The following is a 21,228-nucleotide window of genomic DNA, read 5'->3' as shown; positions in this document are numbered from 1 at the left end:
CCCTGTTCAGCCTTCAGCACCCTCTCGTGGGGGCTCCTGACATTTCTCAGAATTTACACAGAACTTAGTGAAGTCTTAAACTACATTTTTTCCCTCTTTTGAGCTCATCTACTCCCTCAATAGGATAAATTCAAAGGGAAACATGCTCTTCCAGCTGCCTCCTCTTGACACACACAAGGAACTAATTAGCAGGCCTGCCGAGGAGGCGGGCAGAAAAGGGTTCATGACAAGAACACAGGCCGGCAGCCGCCCTCAGGAGGTGGGGCCTCCTGGCTTGCCCTTCGGCCATCACGTCAGGTTGTTCAGTGGCTCAGTCATGTCTGACTCTTTGCCACCCCGTGGACTGCAGCACGCCAGGCCCCCCTGTCTGTGGGTCCATATGTCGGTGGAGGGGAAACTGACATCGAGTGTCTGCCTGGTGTTACCATAGCATCTACTGGGCAAGCGGTTGTTAGTGATTTAGCCTTTCGCGCATCAGGAAAGCCTTTGACATCCCTGCTTTCACTGATGCTAACAAGGATCCTATGAAATAAGCAGAAGGGGAATGATGGCCCCATTTGACAGATCAGACAGTTGAGAAGGAGCTCAGAAAAAAACAGTGGACATGGTACTCTAGGCTCAGCCAATACTTGTGTGGTCTTAAACAGATCTCTTTCCTAGACCTCAGTATTTCCATTTGTGAGATGGAAAAATGGACCAGGTGATTGGGAGGTCTCCTTATAGATCTCTTATTCTGGGAATGACCTACACAAGGTAAAGGAATTGAGGTCACATGGTGAATGACACAGAGAAACCAGGGGTCCCCCATGCCGTGTCTGATGAATGAGAGCCGCCAGAGTACCCCTATTGCTACCCACTGCCACATTCTACCGTCAGTGTGGGTTAACCAGGGCCTCTAGTTGCCCTCTGCCTTGCAAAATCAAAGATCCTTGGGGTGGTGTGGGAGGGGTCACATGCCCATAATGTTTGCTGACTGTAACTTGATGCTCCAAAGCTGTCAGATACCCATTAGAGAAGAGAAGGCCTTTTCCTCCATGAGGCAAACACAATGGACACCTTCCCTGGGCCAGGCCCTGTGCTAGACGAGGAGGGATGTGGACAGGAAGGAGACTTGCTGTCCACTCAGGACAAAGTTACAATGAGGACAAGGAGGACCAGCTGCTGCTTCCATGTCCAGCTCCTCTCCCATCCCCTACCCCGCCGTTGGATCACAAAGCCTGTCCCTGACCCTGGGCTGTAACCCACACAAAGGCACTGGCTGCAGCCCAAATGCGCATGAGCTTCTTCAGGGCAAGCGTAGGATCCTTGAAGCTTTCAGAGGGGTCAAGTTTAGAGCCGCTCACATGAAGGCAATTGTCCTCCAAACACACCGGGGAGACCAGGTGCCTACTTCTGACTTCCGTTGGCTGGAAGAATGCCATGCTCTCTCTCTGAGAGTCAAACCTTCTAAGCACATGGAATCAATGACCCCAACTAGCTTGCCATCTGCAACGTGCTGGCCCATGACAATTCTTCCGTTTGTCCACGACAGTCATCACAATCACCTGGGCCATGTCTCGGGTACAGGATTAGACTCCCTGGAAGAAACTGATATGAACGTGATACAGCCGTCAAGAACCATGGAGCTCTTAGCCTAAGAGAACACAGAAGACAGTGGCAGAAATACCATAAAGCAGTCAATGGTGGGTGCTAGAAGATCCAGGTTATGGGCGGCAGGGAATTCAAAGGAAGCAAAGACCCACACAGCCTCCATGGAGGAAATGGTGCATGGAAAGACCATTCATCAAGATGCTAGAAGGCCAAATTCTTGTGTCCCTTCTGCTGCAGTCAGCCAAGTAATCTTGAGAAAGCCAGTTCTCTCCATCTTAAAATGGACCATTTGCCCAAAGTGCCTCACGGCATTATGAGAATTAAATGAGAACTGATTTAAATGCAATCAGATAAAGGCACCGAATATAAAGCTTTTGTCATCACTTGGGGAAGAGTAGGGAGGAAGCTAAAAGCAGAGAGCATACGAGGGAGGAGGCCAACGGGGGTGGGGACGCCTGCCAAACCCAGGGCTGATGTCAGCTCCTACTGGGCCTGTCACTGGCTCCATGATTTTTTTTTTTCTTTTAAACCTCCCACAGTTAATTTTATTGAAAAGAACCCACGGAAGAGTAAGTCAGAGCATCTAAATTCCTCTGCATCAGGAAAATGAAAGTCCCGACCAGAGAGACGGTGGCTTCCCACCCCTGAGGGACAGGCGCATGGCCAGCGTTGGTGATCAGTGAACCTGAGGCTCCTCCGTAGTTCCCAGCATAGCTCCCAGGCCTCGTGTACTCAGCCAGCACTCTGAACAGGGCAGAGTGGAGTGGGGGTGGGGGGGTTCCTTACTACTTTCTAAGGGGCTTTGCTTTTATGTTCCATTTTGATTCATAACCACAAGCTAGGGGGGCAGGCAAGGCACATACGATCACCCTTATCAAAGATGGGGAAATAGAGGCTCCCGGGCCTCTTGACTGTGTCCCAGGCAGCATCCCCAGAGGGGAGCCCGGGTCTCAGTCTCCATCACAGCATCACCTCCTCACACCTCCTTAGGAATCACTGCCACAGACACTGCTTGCCCCAACAACCCCCTGCCCTCATTTTCCTGAAAGCCCCCACCACGTGCTGTTCTGTGCCTGTTCCCATAATAGCACTTCACTTGCATCGAAGAAAAGCTCCTTTTATTATTTCCAAACATCCTGGTTTATTCCAATTCAGAAAGTGGTTTTGTGCATCCCAGAAATAACAGTGTCACGGATTCTCTGGTCCTTTTACCAAATAAGGGCAGATTTGGGTTAAAACCTTCGGTTCAATTGTTTGGAATCACTGCTCCTTTGAAAAAAAGAGAACCAGCACAGGGAATTAGGAAGACAGAAGGACATGGGATTTTTTTTTTTTTTTACCGTGGACATTCCTTCCTACAGACTCGGCTGTCAGGTTTGACAGATGGCCTGGCTGCAGGAGTGGGGACAGAGGGCAAGCTCGTGGTTCAGGCGGCACCAGGCAACGAGAGCCAGCTGGGCTGATTCGAGGTCTGAAATCTGAGCTGGATCCCAGGTTCCAGCCAGGGAAGGTGGGACAGGGAGCCCTGCCCCCCAGCCCCCCACCCCCACCCCACTGCCGCTGCGCCAGGCAGGTCAGCACCTTTTCTCAGTGTCTGTGACCTGGCTGGAGGCAGATAGGGTGGCAAGGGAGAGCAGAGGAACGGGGCCTCAGAGAGAAGGCCGGAACACATTCAAGGTCAGAGATGCCCTCCCCACTCATTGCCCGCCCCAGCCCTGTGGCTGGTAACAGGTTATGATGCACCCACCTCCTGAGGAATGCACTTATTCTCTTGGGTTGGCCAGAAACTTCATTCAGGTGTTTTTGCAAATCAGGACGAACTTTTTGGCTAATCCAGTAGTAAAAATCCATGATCCACAAGTTTTGGCAGGAGGCCAGAAGTCACAGCCACCCCACAGCTCTGTTGAGGGGTGCCTGCCTGAGATGCTCAGAGGCTCCCCTAAAGTCAGAGGAACTGGGGTAAGGAGAACAGAACTTCAGAGAACTCCTAGCTCCTGAAGGGCCCAGTGGATTAGGTAAGAAGAAGTCAGGGGCCTTGAGAACGAGTGTCAGTGTGGCCGGGGCAGCTCTGATCTCTGCAGCTGCTGGTGTGTTTAGCTGACCACCATGTGGGGTCTCAGTACCAACCGGACCCTGTGGCTTCAACATCACACTGCGGGCCCAGGGCATCACGGGACCTGGGAGAGCTGAGCCCCTAGCTGGATAAGGTACGCTGAGAATGAGTTTATCAGATTCACTGTTTGTGCCTCTGTCCACAGAGAGAATGGAACACAGAGTGGGGCAACTCTGATGGAAGGAGGAGGCAAGATGAGCCAGAGAGTAAGACTCAAATCCTGGGAGGCCTCCCGGGGAGTCCTGAATAGAGGGTAGGGAGGGGAGGAGGTTAGGCAGATGGCGGGGATAAAACGGTGCTAGAGGCAAATTCACCAGCAGCACATTTTTTTTTTTGGCTGTGCTACACGGCTTACAGGATCCTAGTTCCCCCACCAGGGATTGAACCCAGGCTGCGGCAGTAAAAGCCCGGAATCCTAACCACTAGCCCACTGGGGGAGCTCCCCAGCTGCACAATTATAAAGCCACAGAGTTTAGAGCTGGATCATCTAATCCAACCGCCTTCTGTAGAGCCATGAATCATTGGTCATGGCCACATGGCAGAGGCAAGACTAAGAACTGGACCTCCCCTCTTTCTCGCACCCTCCAGCTTCCCCCTAAATACTGAGCCCAGTCCTCTGATTCCACTGGAGCTAGGAATACCCTCTCGAACACCGAGCGTTCTTGAGGATTCCAAGGACCACTTGTCCCAGCCATTCCAGCCAGACATACCTTGTGTGAATAGTGCTGATCAACGATCCTCGCCAACCCAAAATCCCCAATCTTGAGCACGAGGTCCTCGGTGCTGATGAAGATGTTGGCGGGCTTCAGGTCCCGGTGCAGCACATTGGCAGAGTGGATGTACTTGAGCCCCCGGAGCAGCTGGTACATGAACAGCTTGGCGTGCTCCTCGGTCAGCGTGCCCTGCTCCAGCAGGCGTGCCAGGTCGGTCTCCATGTACTCCTGGACGATGTAGGCCACGCTGAACTTGAACAGCTCACCCTGCAGGTCGGTGCCCTGGGGTCCCAGCACCTCGTACACCTTCACGATGTTGTCGTGGTCCAGGCGCTGGATAATCTTGATCTCCCGGAGCGCGTGCTTCCTGCTTCGGGCATCACTCAGGGTGATCTTCTTCACTGCCACCTTCCGGCGGGCCCTGCTGTCCACGGCGGACAGCACCAGCCCATTGACGCCGAAACCTAGGGGCTGGAAGTCAACGAAGCGCCCGCCCAGGTCATAGCCGTAGACGCTGGCGAGGCAGCCACCCTTCTCGGCCATGGTTGGCTCAGTGGTCAGGCGCTGCCCGTGGGACAGAGGGGCAGTCGGGAAAGACCAAGTCCCAGCTCCTGACTTCCCCAGCCCTCCTCATTCTGTCAAGTCCCAAGGCTGAAGGATGCCTTTTCTCCTGGTGATGTCACTGCCACCGGCTCTCTGGAGACAAGAGTGGCATCTGTCCATACCCGCTGAGCTGCAGAAGTTGGAGGCTCAGGCTGTCCCCTTAGCCTTGCCCTGGGAAGGCTGTCCACCAACTCCTATGTGCCCTGAGCCTCCCTGGAAGCTTAGAATGGCTCATGATTCTTTCAAATACAGTATTTTGGAAAGAAAACCCAGTCCCATTATCTATGTGAATGGAAAGTTTTCTCTCATGATGGACCACAAAGTAAAGATGCAGAAACTCTCCCGTTTAAATCTTTTGTTATAAGAGGTTCCTTCTGGCTCAAATGTGCAGCTGTTGCTGAGCTATGTTCCTTTCCTTTTGATGGTCCAAAGTCTAGTGGTATCGCAGCCTCTGGCAGCCTGGGAGCTGCCCTCCCAGTCCCAAGCAGTATGAAGGGATCCCAACAGTGGATTCGAGAGGCTTGTAGGGACTTCTCTGTACCTCTGCCAGCTTTCCTTTCTACCAGCTCCTCTCAGATTCTGAAACCCAAACCAGTCTGTTGAATGTTGGTGAAGAAAGCTGGAGAAATTCAAGCACCTTTCATGAACTCTACACCAAACTGCACCTGAAGTCCCAGACCTGGGTCTCACCTGCCTGGCCTGGATCCTCCGGAGACTTCAGAGGCAGGCAGTGTCCTCTGTCACCCCCTCATCCACATCACCGTGAAGGAGATTGTGTTCTGCTGGACCCAGAGAGGCTGGCAGGAATGCAGCATCTTTCAGACCGAGTCTCCTTCCCTGTCAAAGAGACAATGTTGGGTAAATTTCCACACTTCGGCTTCCAACACCTTCCCACTTGGGTGCCTTTTGTTAACCAGCCCAAGTGTTATTTGATCTGTCCAGCCAGCTGAAACATTGCTTGCTCAGGGGATTCCAGGCTTTGCACTGCCCAAGCCACCCAGCCTGCTGTGTGCAACGCTCCCCTGGAAGAGAGAGAAGATGGATTGATTTGATAAGATCATCAGCTAGTGTGCCTTTAATGTAAATGCCTTCTCCCCGAAGGTTAACATGCACAAGCTGTGGGTGGCAGTGATCAGCTCTGACTTTTGCAAAGATCATTCATTATGCCCTCCAAACACACACAGCAGCACTAGCAGAGAAGGGTAACAGTAAAAAGAAACTCATTGCAGACGGAAGATAAGGGATCAATAAATTTGTTTTTCTACTTGGACCCCTTTTCTTCCTTCTTTTGCAAATGTCTTTGAATATTTTGAGAGAATTTGCTAAACACAGATTTAATTATTTGTATCTCTTTCTTTCCATGTAATAGCACAAGAATGCATACATACAAACTATAAGGAAATGTTGTTGCCACCCTAGAAAAGGAACTTTCTGCACAGCAAAACAGGACATAGGCTTCTTAGCAGGACAGTAGCATTGGCATGATGAACTGTATTCTTTCTGATAATGGGGACCTCGCTCTATGGGGTCGCAAAGAGTCGGACACGACTGAGCGACTTCACTTTCACTTTTCACTTTCATGCAATGGAGAAGGAAATGGCAACCCACTCCAGTGTTCTTGCCTGGAGAATCCCAGGGACGGGGGAGCCTAGTGGGCTGCCGTATGGGGTCACACAGAGTCGGACACCACTGAAGCAACTTAGCAGCAGCCAACAGCAGCAGCTCTTGAAAGCAATGAGTCAGATCATATCCTGATTGCCCCCTGGTGGTTCCTGACTCAAATTGCAGGCAAAGGACTCATTGGGGAGGGAAAAAAATGTCAAAAAGAGCAATTCAGATCTCTGAAGAAAAGACAATATTATAGCTTCTTAGGGAGTCACAGGTTTCCTAAGTTTGTTAAATCCACATATATACAGAGAACAAATGCTGTATCCTGTGCAGAAGAGTGAATCTAGCCAGGGCTGCTGCTTCATTCTCTTCATACTGTAGGGTCCCCTATAGGGCTACGTACACATCTGAACTTTGCAGATGGTAAATGAAGCAAGACAATTGTCAACTCAATGCTCTAAAATTAAGGGGACAAATTAGAGGACACAAATGATCTGAAATGGTAAACAATCAAATGCTCTCTGCTGCTGCTGCTGCTGCTGCTGCTGCTGCTAAGTCGCTTCAGTTGTGTCCGACTCTGTGCGATCCCATAGACGGCAGCCCACCAGGCTCCCCCGTCTCTGGGATTCTCCAGGCAAGAATACTGGAGTGGGTTGCCATTTCCTTCTCCAATGCAGGAAAGTGAAAAGTGAAAGTGAAGTCGCTCAGTTGTGTCCGACTCTTAGACCCCATGGACTGCAGCCTACCATGCTCCTCCATCCATGGGATTTTCCAGGCAAGAGTACTGGAGTGGGGTGCCATTGCCTTCTCCAAAATGCTCTCTAAAGACTTCTAATGAAAGGAATTTGCCAAGAATCTGAAACATAATAATTGCTCAACAGATATTATCTGTTGCTGCTACTCTTAAAAATTCCCTTTACTTGCATAAAATGTACCTGCTATTCTGATGTTTCATCAACCTTCAGTAATTCTACTGTACATGTTTTTATTGGGCCCAGCCACAAAATAATCAGAATTTCAGATTGGGAAGCAATTGTAGCAAACAAGTCCAGTGGTCCTTAACTGAGGGTGGTCCTGCCTTCTTTGGCTACTCTGACAAGAAGTCACTACAGGCCTTTAATGGGCAGAGTTGGATTTGCTAACCATCCTGATGAGCATCTCCATCAATGAATAATGCCAGCATCTCCACTGAGAGACTGCAATTCTAGTCCGAGTTCCCACTTTGGAGATAAGGGCACTGGGGCTCAAAGAACACCAGCTTAGTGCTTCTAGCACAGACAGGGTCAATAAACACTTGAGGAATTGATAAACACCATTCACTTTGAAGATTCCAAGCCAGTTAGAGACAGTGCTAAGACCACCCACTGAGTCAATCTGTGGCCTGTGCAGTGAAGTCCACTTGGTCACCTAATTCGGGGGAACAAAAGAACCATCTGGGGCCCCATTCCATCCCTCCTCCAATTCCTGCTGCCCAAGTCAGGGAATAGAAACTAAACTGGAACTCCTTTCACTTTCCACCCATATACTTGGCCTGGTTCCCAAGGGCACAGCAAACAGAGGCAATTGTATATTTTGCTTTATGAGGGGAGATGCTGAAGGCTTCTTCCCTTTCCGGCTCCCACTGGGCGGTAAACAGAGACGGGAAAGAGCACCTAAACAGGGAGATGACATCACCAGCAAGCTGCAGGCAGGATTTGTTCCAGATCAGCTGCAGTGCAGATAATCTGTGGATAATTAAGAGGGACTTTATTTATTTTTAAAACTCTTTCTTCTTCCTCTCACAGGCAGAGGGGCTGTCGTGTGTGTGTGTGTTTGTGTGTGAGTGGTCTGCTCAACAAACTATTGGCAGGTACCTCTTCACCTTGGGAAGTCTCTATTCCAGCTACTGCCCTGTTCTCATGGACTCTAAACACACTCTTTCAACTCCTGCCTTGCTTCTTTGCTTGCATCTTCCCTGTTCCCGAAATGTTCTGCTTCCTGCCCACTTGTTGAAACCCTGTCCATCATTCTGAATCCAGATGAAGTCTCACTTCCTCCCTGAAGTGTCTTCAGTGACATTCCAATCTTTCCTGAACTCCTGTACATCCGTGTGTATATACTTTATTTGACATTTGCCATATACTAATCTGGGCTATTATTTAACTTTTTATACATGTCCATCTCTCAACTTGACTTTAAGCTCCAAGTCCAGGACACAAAGCAGCACTTAGAACATAATGGATTGGAGTTACTTTCGGTCCATTTGTTACATCTACAAAACCGCAATGGCCAACTTCCCGAGACAGCCAGCCTGCCCTCCCTTCCGTGGCTGCCCCAATGCAACGTGTTCATTGCAACAGGGCTCTTCACACAAGCCTCAGCTGCTCAGACAAACCAATATTTCTGAACTTAGATGCTGCCTCTCTTAGCATTTCAACACAAACCAGGCAGCCCTCGTCTGACCATTTCTCTGTTCCCATTTGAGTTTACTGTGATTCATCCCTTCTCAAACCTCCTATTTTCTAAGTTTTCCCATATCATTCCCCTATAATTTATACCATAAACCCTTTGCCTTTCCCCACAGGTGGACTGATTATGAAACACTGATTACCTACGAAGTCTCAGATTAGTGGTTCTTTTCTGGTGTGGGCCCATCGGGCCTGGGGAGTCCCAGACCCCACACCTGGATGTGCCCTCCTGGGCAGAGGGTGGATGGCAGCTCTTGATGTGATGAAGCTTCTAGAGCAAATCACAGCTGTTCCCCATTTGGAGGTGGTGGCTCAGAGCTGCTCTGAATCACAGGTGTGATTCGGAACTAGGGAGCTGGCATTCACCTTGAGAGGCGGAAAGGTCATGGTCCAGTTGTGCTCAAATGACACTCAGGGAGAAGAATGCATGTAATTCTTCCAAGGGCAGCAAGGCTCCCATGATTCCATGGGGAACGTTGTAATAAAACACACAAATGGAAATCTCTACCCCCGGACTCCGTCCAGAGGAGCTTCTCCTCTCCACCGATTTCTCACCAACTTTCCACCAATTTCTTATTTGAGGCCAATTAATTATCCTCTCATGCATTCAGCTTTTAACATGTAGAGGCAAACCAGAGACGAGCTGGTGTGTGCCAACTGCCCCTTTCGAGGGCTCCTGGGGCTCTGGTTTACAAAGTGGCTTTGGAAAGTCTAAATTTAGATTCACCTCCTCTGATCCTCCCCAACCTCACATTGGCAGCTTTCAGCAGGAACTATGGCCCCCAGCGAAGTGCTGACATTTCCCAGACACTGCTTTCTTCCCCCTCCTGAGCATCTAAAATCTTACAGGAAAGCCTCCCCCAGCGGGGCTGATGTTTACCATTGAACAGGCTATCCACTGCACAGTTCCAGGTGCTGTCATTCACATCACAGTCGAGTCTGCCTGACTCAAAGCTTGGTGATCCTCATTGCTGTAGTCTATGTGAATGAAGTTCCCTAGCAGAGACTGACAATTTTTTTTTTCTATAAAGAGTCAAGAATAAATACCTTAGGCTTTATAGCACCGTCTCTGGTACAACTACTCAACCCTGTCTTTGTATCACAAGAGCAGCCACAGACAATACCTCAATGAATGGCATGGCTGCATTTCAGGAACACTTTATTTACAAAAATAGGTGGGGGGCTGGGTTTGGCCAGGGGGTAAGTTGCTGACCCCTACTCCGGATCATGTAGGAACATCTAGCTTGTTCCCAAGGAGGCACTGAAGTATGCCATAACCAGGCCTTTCCTACTCTACCTCATTGCCCCTCGGAGCTGCCCTAGGCCCCAAGCCTGCCCTCCCTAGGAGGTTCCCTGGGCTCCAGACTCCATCAGGCTTAGTTCAGCTCACCTATAGGTTGCATGCCCTCAGGACCCAGCTTTCCAACAAACTACCTACCAACCCTTTGATGATTCTATGGTGCTGTTGATGGGCCTCACTCCCAAACCCACATGCATTTTCACGGAGGCTTTCTGGGGAAGTGACGAAGACAACATGATGAAGACGGGGTACCTACACACAGGGAGGGTTCACGCTGGGCCAAGGGTCTGACATTAGTTGGTTGAGTCTCACAAGAGCCCCTTGGGATTGATATCATTCTCCCACGAAGCCCCCGAGGGAAACAACTTTCCCAAAGCCACACAAGCAGCCAGAGGCGAATCTGGGGGTGTAAACATGAGTCTGCCTGCCGCCAAAGTCCACACTTCTCGTCCCTGAAACATATTAGCTGAGCCCAGCTAAGTGATTCCCACCAAGAACTATCTAGACCCAGTGTGACATCCCAGGATTAGTGAAGGACAAGTTTGGGGGAGGCACACCTTGTGGGTCTTAAAGCACAAAGCAGCCCCTTTTCAGCATGTGTTCAGCTCCAGTTTGGAGATCGCAGGTAATCAGCCCACTTGGTAAAAAGAAAAATGGAGAAGTAAAACATTACAATGAGATTGGGTGAAAGAAAACCAAATGAAACACAAAGCCAAACCGATAAATAAACAAAACTTCTGCTAAGTTCAAACAACCACAACCCTGCCTTCCAACCAGTACCTGACCTCTTCTCTAACTATAAACCTCAGATGCCAGAGCCCCTGGCTGCAGGGACTGGCCATCCTAGAGGGAAGCTGAGCTGAGCATCCTCCCAGCTGGTCCCATAGCTGCCACTGGCCCCCTGCCCAGGAACCACTCCCACTTCCTCCAAAGGAACAGAGACCAAGTCTGGGTCAGCCACTGAGCGGCTGAGCCCAACTCAGGGATGACCCATGGTTGGATGGGGGCTCTACAGCAGAGCTTTTCAACATCAGCACAATTATGATTAAATCATTCTTGGGGCTTCCCTGAAGGCTCAGAGGGTAAAGAATCTGCCTGCAATGCAGGAGACTCAGGTTCAATCCCTGGGTCGGGAAGATCCCCTGGAGTAAGGGAATGGTAACCCACTCCCGTATTCTTGCCTGGCAGACCACAGTCGCAAAGAGTCAGACATGACTGAGCAACTAACATTTGCACTTTCATTCTTGGCTGCAGGTCTGGCCTGTGCACTGTAGGATCCCTGGCCTCTACCCACTAGATACCAGTAGTGCCCCCTAGTTGTTGCAACCAAAATACCTCTAATCATTGAAAACCATCACCAGTGGAGAAGGCACAAAATCATACCCAGTAGAGAACCACTGGACCGAAGCAGCACTCTCCAGCAGAGACAGCATTGTCAATTTCACAGTAGAGTTATTTGTTTCACAGAGCTCGGGGGGCCTCCCAGGTGGTGCTTAGTGGTAAAGAACCTGCCTGCCAATGCAGGAGACATAAGAGATGTAGGTTCAACCCCTGGGCCAGGAAGATCGCTTGCAGAAGCACATGGCAACCCACTCCAGTATTCTTGCCTGGGAAATCCCATGGACAGAGGAGCCTGGCAGGCTCACAAAGACTGAAGCAACTTAGCACAACACGGTACAGTATTACCAAAAATTTAGCAACCCTAGCTCTGCCCCACTAAGCGCCAACAGCACCCCTGGTTCCTGTGACAGCCTCACTGCCAAAATCCCAGAGGGCGATGACATCCACACCCATCCCCACCGAGGGCCATACGTCTAAGTCAGTCGTGCTAATTCAACTCCCATTTGACAGGTGTCATATGATCTAGTTCTGGACAATAGCCTTATAGCAAAGATCACTGCAGGGACTTCATTGAAAAAGTTCTTCCCTTACTCCCTGTCCTTAGATGCAGTTGTAGGATGCAGTTGTGGTGTCGGTGCCACAGCAGCTATCTTGAGACCATGTGGCAACAAAGCCAGCACACTGGAGTTGGCAGACGAGCATGGGGCCTTGCAGACGTCACTGAGTAGCTAGGCTAAGACTGGAAATGCTTGCCTCCAGCTTTCCTGCCAAGTGAGACGGTCAAGTTCTATTTTTGTTTGAGGCATTTTTTACTGGCTTGTTTTTAACCTGAAATACCTGATAGAAAGTATATGGTTGGTCTAAGTGGGAAATAAAGAGATGTGGAACACATGGCTCCTGACCTCAAGGAGCTTATATTCCTAAAGGGAGAGCAGGCCCACATAACAATTACAGAAACGGTGCAAAAATATTCGGGGGCCAGCTTCATCCTTCTCCTACAGGGGGAGTAGGAGTTAGGACCAGGCGGGTCAGTCAGAGAAGCCTCCTGGAGGAGGGGAAGGTCCCCACCTCCTGGCTTCAGGTCCTGTGGAATCCCCTCCCCTAAATGTGTATAGACTTAGTGGCTCACTTTAAAAAAAAAATTATTTTTTGGCCGCAACAAGGCATGTGGGATCTTTGTTCCTCAACCAGGGACTGAACCCGCATCACTCTACAGTGTTAGCATGGAGTCTTAACCACTGGACCAACAGGGACGCCCCCTAACTCACTTCTACGGAATATGGTCGGAGTAACGGGATGTTACTTCTGAGATCAGGATACAGGAAGACTGTGGCTTCCAGCCCAGGTGAAGCCAGAGGCTGCGTCGTGAGGCGGCCCCGAAGGGGGGCCCAGGTGCAATCTTACAGTGGGATCTTCTGAGGCCTGCTGGCCGTCACATGAGTGAGCTGGGAAGCGGATCTTTCCCCCAGTGAGCTTGAGGGGACTGCAGCCCTTCCCGGAGGCCATGGCCCCACTGAAGTCTCACCCAGACCTTATACCACAGGCACCAGCTAAAAGCTGGGCCCAGATTCCTGACCCAGAGAAACTGTGTGATGTCAAGTGCTGCTTAAGTTAGTTAAATGTGGGGGTGTTTATTATAGGCAATAGGTGACTAACGGAGGGGAGGGAGCTGGAGGCCTCAGTTTTTGACATGGCCAAGACAGAAAAGGGGCAGACTTGGCCTGAGACCTTGAGTCTACTGGGCAGGGGTTCCTGGGTCAGAGCTGGCTTAGATCCCATCAGATTCCAGAGCCAGACAGGACCCTGGGGAGTCGGGGTTGCTGGGGAAACTTACCTTTCTTTATTCACTGACATAACCCCACGGGGGAGTCCAGTGTCTGACACACAGTAAGGATTCTAGAAATAAATGCCAGTTGACATAGGAATGGCTACCTGCTTGCAGTAAGATTAGGGTTATGACAAAGTATAACCCATGTGGAAAGACAACTGCCCCCGAGCCCAGATTAGAAAGCTTTTTGAATCCCTCCAGGGAGGAGTGGGCAGAGGAAGCTGGTTAGGATTAGGGCGAGCCACAGTCCATGGGGTCACGACTGAGTGACTAACACACACACACACACACACAGGCGGTGAGCTGGGGATAAAGGCGGGGCTCAAGCAAGGATGCCACCCAGACCTCAGAAGAGAGGTGACACGTGGCCTCACCAAGGAAAGGGCTGCTGATCCCGAGGCAGTGATCACTGGGTTCTCTCTGGTTTTTAGCACTGAGCCTCTGTGCGTCTTGCAGTAGAAGGCAGCCGTGGGGCGCCCAGGAATCAAGGGGAACAACTCCTCCTGGTCTTTTGACTCTTGAAGTACCACTCCCTCAACCCAGGAGGTGAACAGGCTGGGGGGCGTTCATGGGTAGAAAGGTGTCTGAGCCCGGAAGCCCTTTCTATTTGTGGGAACCCACGTGCAGGGGCAGCTGGCTCTCCCCAGGGTCGACACCCATGATGCCAACTCAGGCTGCAGGTCCTACGCCCCAAGCTTCTCTCACTCCCAGGACCACTCCAGCCAAGGTCTTTGGATACCCCTTCACACACCAGCCAGCACTTCAGCCACCAGCCCCAGGCCCAAAGCATTGCTTGGCCTAAAATACACGTATATCCCAAGCGGGGAGCCACTGACAGGCCTGGTCCCCAGGCCAGGCCCCAGTGAGCGTCCTCCCCTGAGATGTGCAAACACCTTCACGTCCCCGCGAGGCAGTGATGCCACCGGCCCTGGCTGGTTTCCCATTTACAGCTTCCTCCAGAACATGCCAGTGGGGATGCCAAGTGTAAGAAACAGGAGGGGAACCTGTTTTATCATCATCTCCTTGAGAGGGGAAGGGAGGAGAGCTCCAGAGGGGCTGGAAGGATAAAAGGAGCAGAGGGGACATCAAATTCTGGGGTTACCACCTCCCCCAGAAGCAGACTCTGAAAGCATTCAGTTCAGTCTTTCCTCTGCCTTTTCTCTTGAAAATTACGTAACCAGCCAGGGAGAACAAAGGCTTCCCAAGCCTCCCAACAATACTGAAATAGCTCAGTGAGAAATTCCAGCGACCTCATTGGAGCTCCAAAGCCCACATCGGTGCAGAGCTGGGGGCGGGCAGTCTGGGTCCTCGAGTGGTGGGGAGTGGGTGCTGGTCACCACGGGAACAGCATGGGGGCAGGAGCTCCACCTGCCCAGGCTCGAGGCTGCGAGTGTGACTTTTAGATCACAAGTGTGTGAGGCTGTGTGTGTGTGCCAGCACTGAAATCCTTCTGATTTGACACAACTCCTCCATTTGACCTTTATCGACGCAAAGGAAAAACTTCTCGTATTTTTTTTTTTCCTAAGGAACAAAACCTGGGATCTCAGAAGATGTTGGCCTCTTTCAAAATCTAAATCAGGACAGCTCTGACTTCAGTGGCTAAATAAGGTGAGCCCTTTGGGGCTTGCTTTGTTTGGACTGTGTTCTAAAGGGCAGAGATCCCAGCCAGGGTCTCAGCCTCTCCAAAGCAGAGCCTGCCTCTTTCATTTCTCCCACACTCACACCAGCACCCACTGTACGGTGCCCACGGGCCACTGTGCCTTCCTGAATTCCGGGACTACTCTCTCTGAGCCCAGATTTCATGATCCATCGTGGTCCCTGGAGGAGTTCGTTGTTCAGATCTGATTTTTCCTGCCAAACGCTGGGGCCCATACAGGGAGCCACTTACTCCCCTGTAGGGTCAGCAGATGGCAAGGATGCTGAAAGATCCCTGGTTTGTAGCTAAAGGATACAGCATTAAGTTATCTTGCCTTTAGATCAGAAATGGCAACTTGCGTTATGTGTACTACTATCAACTCATTTTTGCACCCACAGCAGATGCTGATAACCAGTGATCACCCCTCTTTCCTGATGAGCCAGGAAGATGAGAACCCTTCTCCATCAGCATTCTGAGAGGCCCTGTCGACGGCCCACAGCTGGTGCTCAGGGCAGAGCCTATCTGCGTGGACAGGCAGGCTCTCTCTGAGCTCCTGCCCTCACTGGGATCAAGCCCCCACCGTGTTCCCCAGGCACGCAGTCTGACTTGCTGGTGTTTATTGAGGGCCTACTATGTGCTGGGCACCATCACACACGGTCAACAATGTTTGAGGCTCCATGGCACATGGCGGGGAAGGCATAATTATTCTCGATGTGAATAAACATGGCACCAGTGATTTGTGCAGGGCAGGCACCTGTCCCCTCCCCTCCCTTCTGTGTTGAGAGAAGTGAACTGACTTGCTCAAGATCACACACTAGATGGGGTTGACCCCACTTCCTGATCCAGGCTTGGTTACAACCCTAGTGCATTCTGTCATCTCCTATGGGGGCTCCTGCCATGAAGCTCCCACCGCCATCCCTCTCACATTTGAGGGCTCACTTTTGTTTCTTTAGTCTCCCCACTTCCTTGGAGGAGAAGCCTTGCTCCTTTAAATCACCATGGAAACTGGCATCCCATCTAACGGTCTCAGCCTCTGACCTCATAGCTTCCTCGAGTCCACTCACCGGCCATCCATTGAATACGTCATCTTCTCTCTTGCCTCTAGGCCTCCATGCATGCCGTTTCCTCTCTTCCTCTGGCTAATTCTTACTTCTCCTCTGGGTCTAAGCTTAAATGCCTCTTCATCCAGGAAGCCTTCCCTGATGCTTTGTTCCCTCTCCAGACTAGCTTATCTGTCAGGCTGTGTTCTCCCCTCTCATACTACTTTCTCTCTTTTAGTCTGAGCTTTAATCCCTTGTCTTCAGTGTTTGATTGGAAGCTTGGAGAGGCAGTGGCCCATGTGCATCACTCTGGCCCCAATGCCTAATTATTAACTTACTTAATAATAAATAATATTTGGGCAGAACAATCTGCCTGCAATGCAGGAGATCCTGGTTTGATTCCTGGGTCGGGAAGATCCCCCAGAGAAGGGATATGCTACCCATGCCAGTATTCTTGGGCTTCTCTGGGGTTCAGATGGTCAAGAATCCTCCTGCAATGCAGGAGCACCTGGGTTTGATCCCTGGGTTCGGAAGATCCCCTGGAAGAGGGTATGGCAACCTTCTCCAGTATTCCTGCCTGGAGAATTCCCATGGACAGAGGAACCTGGCAGGCTACCGTTCATGGGGTTGCAAAGAGTTGGACATGACTGAGCAACTAAGCACCACACAGGGCAGAACAAATGGATTCTGAGAAGCCCTATGGTCCAGAGTATCATTAACAAATTCATATTTGTGATACTCACTTCTTTCCTCCTCATGAGAGATGCCACCCAGATGCAAGAATTTCACAAGTTTTTTCCTGATTTGAATCCTGCGTGCAGTACAGTCCCTTTAATAAACTTCATTGAGCTCTTGACTTCCTTTCACTGGCCTGCTTCCCACCCAGGCACCTGGCCCACTGTCCTGTGGACGTGCCACGGGCTACCCCCTACTATTCCCACGGAGGCTAATCATTTCCAGGGGTTGCGCTCAAAGGTACAAAGAAATCATTCGTAGAGCAGAAAGAGTGTTCTCTCTCCTGGTGATTGCATCCTGCTGTCCACAAGTGACAGAAGAGCTGGCATCCCGACAGCTCAGATGACAGCAACGATCGCCGGCCCACACGGCGCTGTCACAGCCGAGGAGGAAAGCTGCGGGCTGGGAGCCGGGAGGCCTGGGTTCAAGTCTTCTCACTGCCTGGGTGCTCTCCAGGAAATGGGAAAAACCAAACTTCCCCACCTCCAGATCACAAGAAACAAACCTCAGGTATTGATAAGCTACTCAGTCTATGGTACTTTGTTGTAGGAGCCCAAACAGACTAAGACAGTTCAGTTTAGTCACTCAGTCATGTTCAGTTCTTTGCGACCCCATGGACTGCAGCACACCAAGGCCTCCCTGGCCTTAAGCATCTGCCAGAGCTGGCTCAAACTCATGTCCATTAATTGGTGATGCCATCCCACCAACTCATCCTCTGTCATCCCCTTCTCTTCCTGCCTTCAATCTTTCCCAGCATCAGGGTCGTTTTCAATGAGTTGGCTCTTTGCATCAAGTGGCCAAAGAATTGGAGCTTCAGCTTCAGCATCAGTTCTTCCAATGAATATTCAGGACTGAGTTCCTATAGGATTGACTGGTTGGATCTCCTTGCAGTCCAAGGGACTCTCAAGAATCTTCTCCAGCACCACAGTTCAAAAGCATGAATTCTTCGGTGCTCAGCTTTCCTTATAGTCCAGCTCTCACATCCATACATGACCACTGGAAAAACCATAGCTTTGACTAGATGGACCTTTGTCCGCAAAGTGATGCCTCTGCTTCTTAATACCAGGGGCTAACCTGGCCCATCACGGTGAGGCCACCTGCTCTCAGGGACCTCCAAGCGTCCATCGCCCTCTCCTCAACTCTCCCTGTGAACACCTCCTTCACTGAAAGGCTATGAGACTCCAAGACTCAGAATCTCATGCCACAGAGATCACATTGTAGGAACATGACCCACTGGAAGGGAAACGTGCTGATGGGTGCTTGCTTTTTCATTTTCCTCCTCGCTCTAGCAGAAGATATACCAGCAAGTGTCACTGGCCTCTTAGAAACAATGAGGCCCTGCAAGCCTGTGAGAGATTCTATATACAAATAGCCCTCTTATGTTTGATGGTCAAGGTCATTAAAACCTACTGGACAAGGAAGCAGGAGGGAAGGAAGTGATCAGCCTTTCAATTATGAGAACTCCCTGGAGAAGAACGGTTCCACTGCCTGGGAAGGAAGTGGAGGAAGACTGGGGAAAAAAGCGATGGAAGCAAGAGAGCAAGAGGAAGCAGGGAGGTGGGCAGGGGACCACCCGCCACGCCCCCACAACTGCCCCTCTCCCACCCTGGGGTTCTTAAGATAAATGAGGCAAAGAACAAGAGCCCAGATGGTGATACTGGGTTTTCCAGCTGGCACGTGTGTTCTTAGCTGGTTTCAATTTCATTTGGAGAAAGGTGTCCATCCTGGGTGTCAGAACACTGCCAGTTCAGCTCACACTAATTGCCCTCAGCCTTGCCAGGTGGCTTAGCCAGCAAAGAATCTGCCTGTAGAGCGGGAGCCCTGGGTTCGATCCTTGGGTCGGGAAGATCCCCTGGAGGAGGAAATGACAACCCACTCCAGTATTTCTTGCCTGGGGAATCCCATGGACAGAGGAGCCTGGTGGGTTACAGGGTTACAGTTCATGGGGTCACAAAAGAGCAACTGACACTTTCACTTTGCCAGATGAGGAGACTGGGACCCAGAAAAAGGAAATGAATCTTCAGGTCACTCAGAGAGGCAGGAACCAGGCTTTGTAGGGTGCCCCAGGCTGTCAGTTTGGGGTGCAGGCACTTCCAGTGGTTTCTTGGGCCCCAGGACCACCATGCAAATGGCCAGGACAGCCTCCATCAAAGAGGAACGGCGTCCTGACCAGGCTGCCAGAGAGCAGCATGTGGCCAGGCCTGGCGGGCTGGGAAGGAGCAGCCCCGCCTCCTCAAGTCATTAAGTAATTATTCAGCAACGGGGAAAAGCATCGCATATGGACCGCGTGGCAGCAGCTGTCCGCCTTCCAGACTGGAATCCTCTCCCCTCACCGACAGCAGCGCTGGGAGCCAGGCCGGGCTGGGGGAGGAAGAAGGAAGGGGGAATGGTGACTTGGTCGCTGTCCCCACTGAGGATGCCCAGGGCTGGTGCCCAGCACGGTGCCGCAGGGACCCTGGAGGGACAGAGCCAGTATCTGTGGCATCAGGAAGGCTCCAAGTCCATTTTGGACTGGGGAGAGCTAAGCCCCCATAGGCCAGGAGCAAAAGCCCCCTCTGTTTGTTCATGTGAAACCAAGGCCATGAAGGAAACACAGGGATGTGCATGGTCTTAAGCCTCAAGGTACCAGTGAGACAGTGGGCATTCAGAATCCTGAATAGAGGCAAGGTGGGGGCCCAAGCTGGCCCAGTTCCTCCGAGCAGGGCTGAAGAGGAGGAACAAGGTGGAAGAGGAGACCTGGGAGGAGAAGTGAGGAGAGAGAGAAGGAGGGGTAAGGGAAGAAAGAGGGACCCCCGCCCCACCTCATCCCCAGGCACCACTTCTGCCTCCTAATTGAGTTGCTGGGCGGTTGTGAGCACTTGGCACCCAGACAGTCCTCACTGCCCGGGAGCCTTAGACAGACAGATCGTTAAAAGTCCTCACTGCAGAAAGTGCTGGAACCTCGAGAAGGTCAGCAGCATGACCAACACAATATAGACATAATCGCGCTGCGGCCACCAATTCCATGCCTCTCACAGGTACAGGGAGTCCTGGGCAGGGACTGGATTTTTTTTTTACCTGCTGGGCATTGTTAGCTGGAAACCCGGATCAGGCTGGCAGCTGGGCCAAGGAGGCGTGAGTGCCTGGGCAGAGCAGGGATGCAGGGAAGCGTTCCTTTACCCCACCCTTTCTCTACAGGTTCCAGATGCACCAACCTCAGGATTTAATGATTCTGAGCACCAGCACAAATCAGGCTCTGTGTCCTTGTCATGCTGGAGTTCTCCAGCGCAGGGAACAAGAGAAAAGGCAAGGGTATGGCAGGGAGCTGCCTGGGAAGTGCCCAGCCACTCCCAGGCTTAAAGGCAGATCCAGTCTCCAAGCCACATCTTGGGAGGAATGCTACTGGGTAGATGTTGCCCTCAATACCTATCAGTGCTTTGAGGCCAGAGCAAACTGGGACTCAAAGTGGTAGGTAAGGCAGTTGACTGGTGTGCATCATAGACAGAGCTGCCTTCCAGAACACCTTCTAGAAGGGTGGGCTGGAAGGAGCTGTCCTCTCCAGCACTGGTCACCTCTCACTTGGAGTAAGCAGAGAGAGATGACCATCATCCCCCAGAGTCTGTGGTCCAGGAAGTCCTGTGGATACCAAAATCTAAGGGTGCTCAAGTGCCTTATATAGAATGGCACAGTATCCGCAAATAACCTGCACACACCCTCCCATATACTTCAAATCTGGAGACTATGTACAATCCCTAATATAATAAGGGCTTCCCAGGTGGCGCTAGTGGTAAAGAACCTGCCTGCCAATGCTCGGAGATATAAGAGACGCTGGTTTGATCCCTGGGTTGGGAAGATTCCCTGGAGGAGAGGATTCTTGCCTGGAGAATCCCATGGACAGAGGAGCCTGGCAGGCTATTGTCCATAGGGTTGCATAGACTCAGACACGCCTGAGCGACTTAGCACTAATATAGTAAAAATTGCTACGTTACAAGGTGCTGGAGCATGACAAATTCAAGTTTTGCTTTTTGAAACTTTCTGGAAATTTTTTTCAAGCAGTTTTGACCTGCAGCTGTTTCAATCTGCAGATGCGGAACCTACAGATACAGAGGACTGACACCCCTACTCACTGAGGGTGGTGGGAGCAACCCCTACCATCAGTGAGAACCTTCTAGGTGGGAAGAAGTTTGCTGTTAGAGTAAGACTTTATATTACCAATGACAAAATCATTTTCTTTTTTCGAGCAACAATATGACTTGTTTTTGGTTTAGAATCTGTTTTAACCACCCAAACTGCAA

General features: G+C 51.0%; 1 protein-coding gene across 2 annotated transcripts in view; it reads right to left on the bottom strand.

The window, feature by feature from the left end:
• MAPK4 (mitogen-activated protein kinase 4) overlaps window positions 1-21,228 on the bottom strand; it is a 169,287-nt gene that overhangs the window by 56,959 nt on the left and 91,100 nt on the right. The window contains exons 2-3 of one of the 2 annotated variants that reach the window (XM_055558879.1): window positions 5,710-5,856; window positions 4,414-5,598 (exon numbers count right to left, since the gene is read on the bottom strand). In XM_055558879.1, coding sequence (XP_055414854.1) covers window positions 4,414-4,959 — 546 coding nt within the window. In that variant the 5' untranslated portion in view covers window positions 4,960-5,598; window positions 5,710-5,856. Of the gene's footprint in view, window positions 1-4,413; window positions 5,857-21,228 lie in introns of both variants that reach the window. The other variant, XM_055558878.1, reaches the window with a different exon arrangement.

This window comes from Bubalus kerabau, chromosome 21 (genome assembly GCF_029407905.1).
Source record: "Bubalus kerabau isolate K-KA32 ecotype Philippines breed swamp buffalo chromosome 21, PCC_UOA_SB_1v2, whole genome shotgun sequence".
NCBI lineage: Eukaryota > Metazoa > Chordata > Mammalia > Artiodactyla > Bovidae > Bubalus > Bubalus kerabau.
The sequence above is the reverse complement of the archived record's forward strand: the minus strand, read 5'-3'. Positions and strand labels throughout refer to the sequence as shown.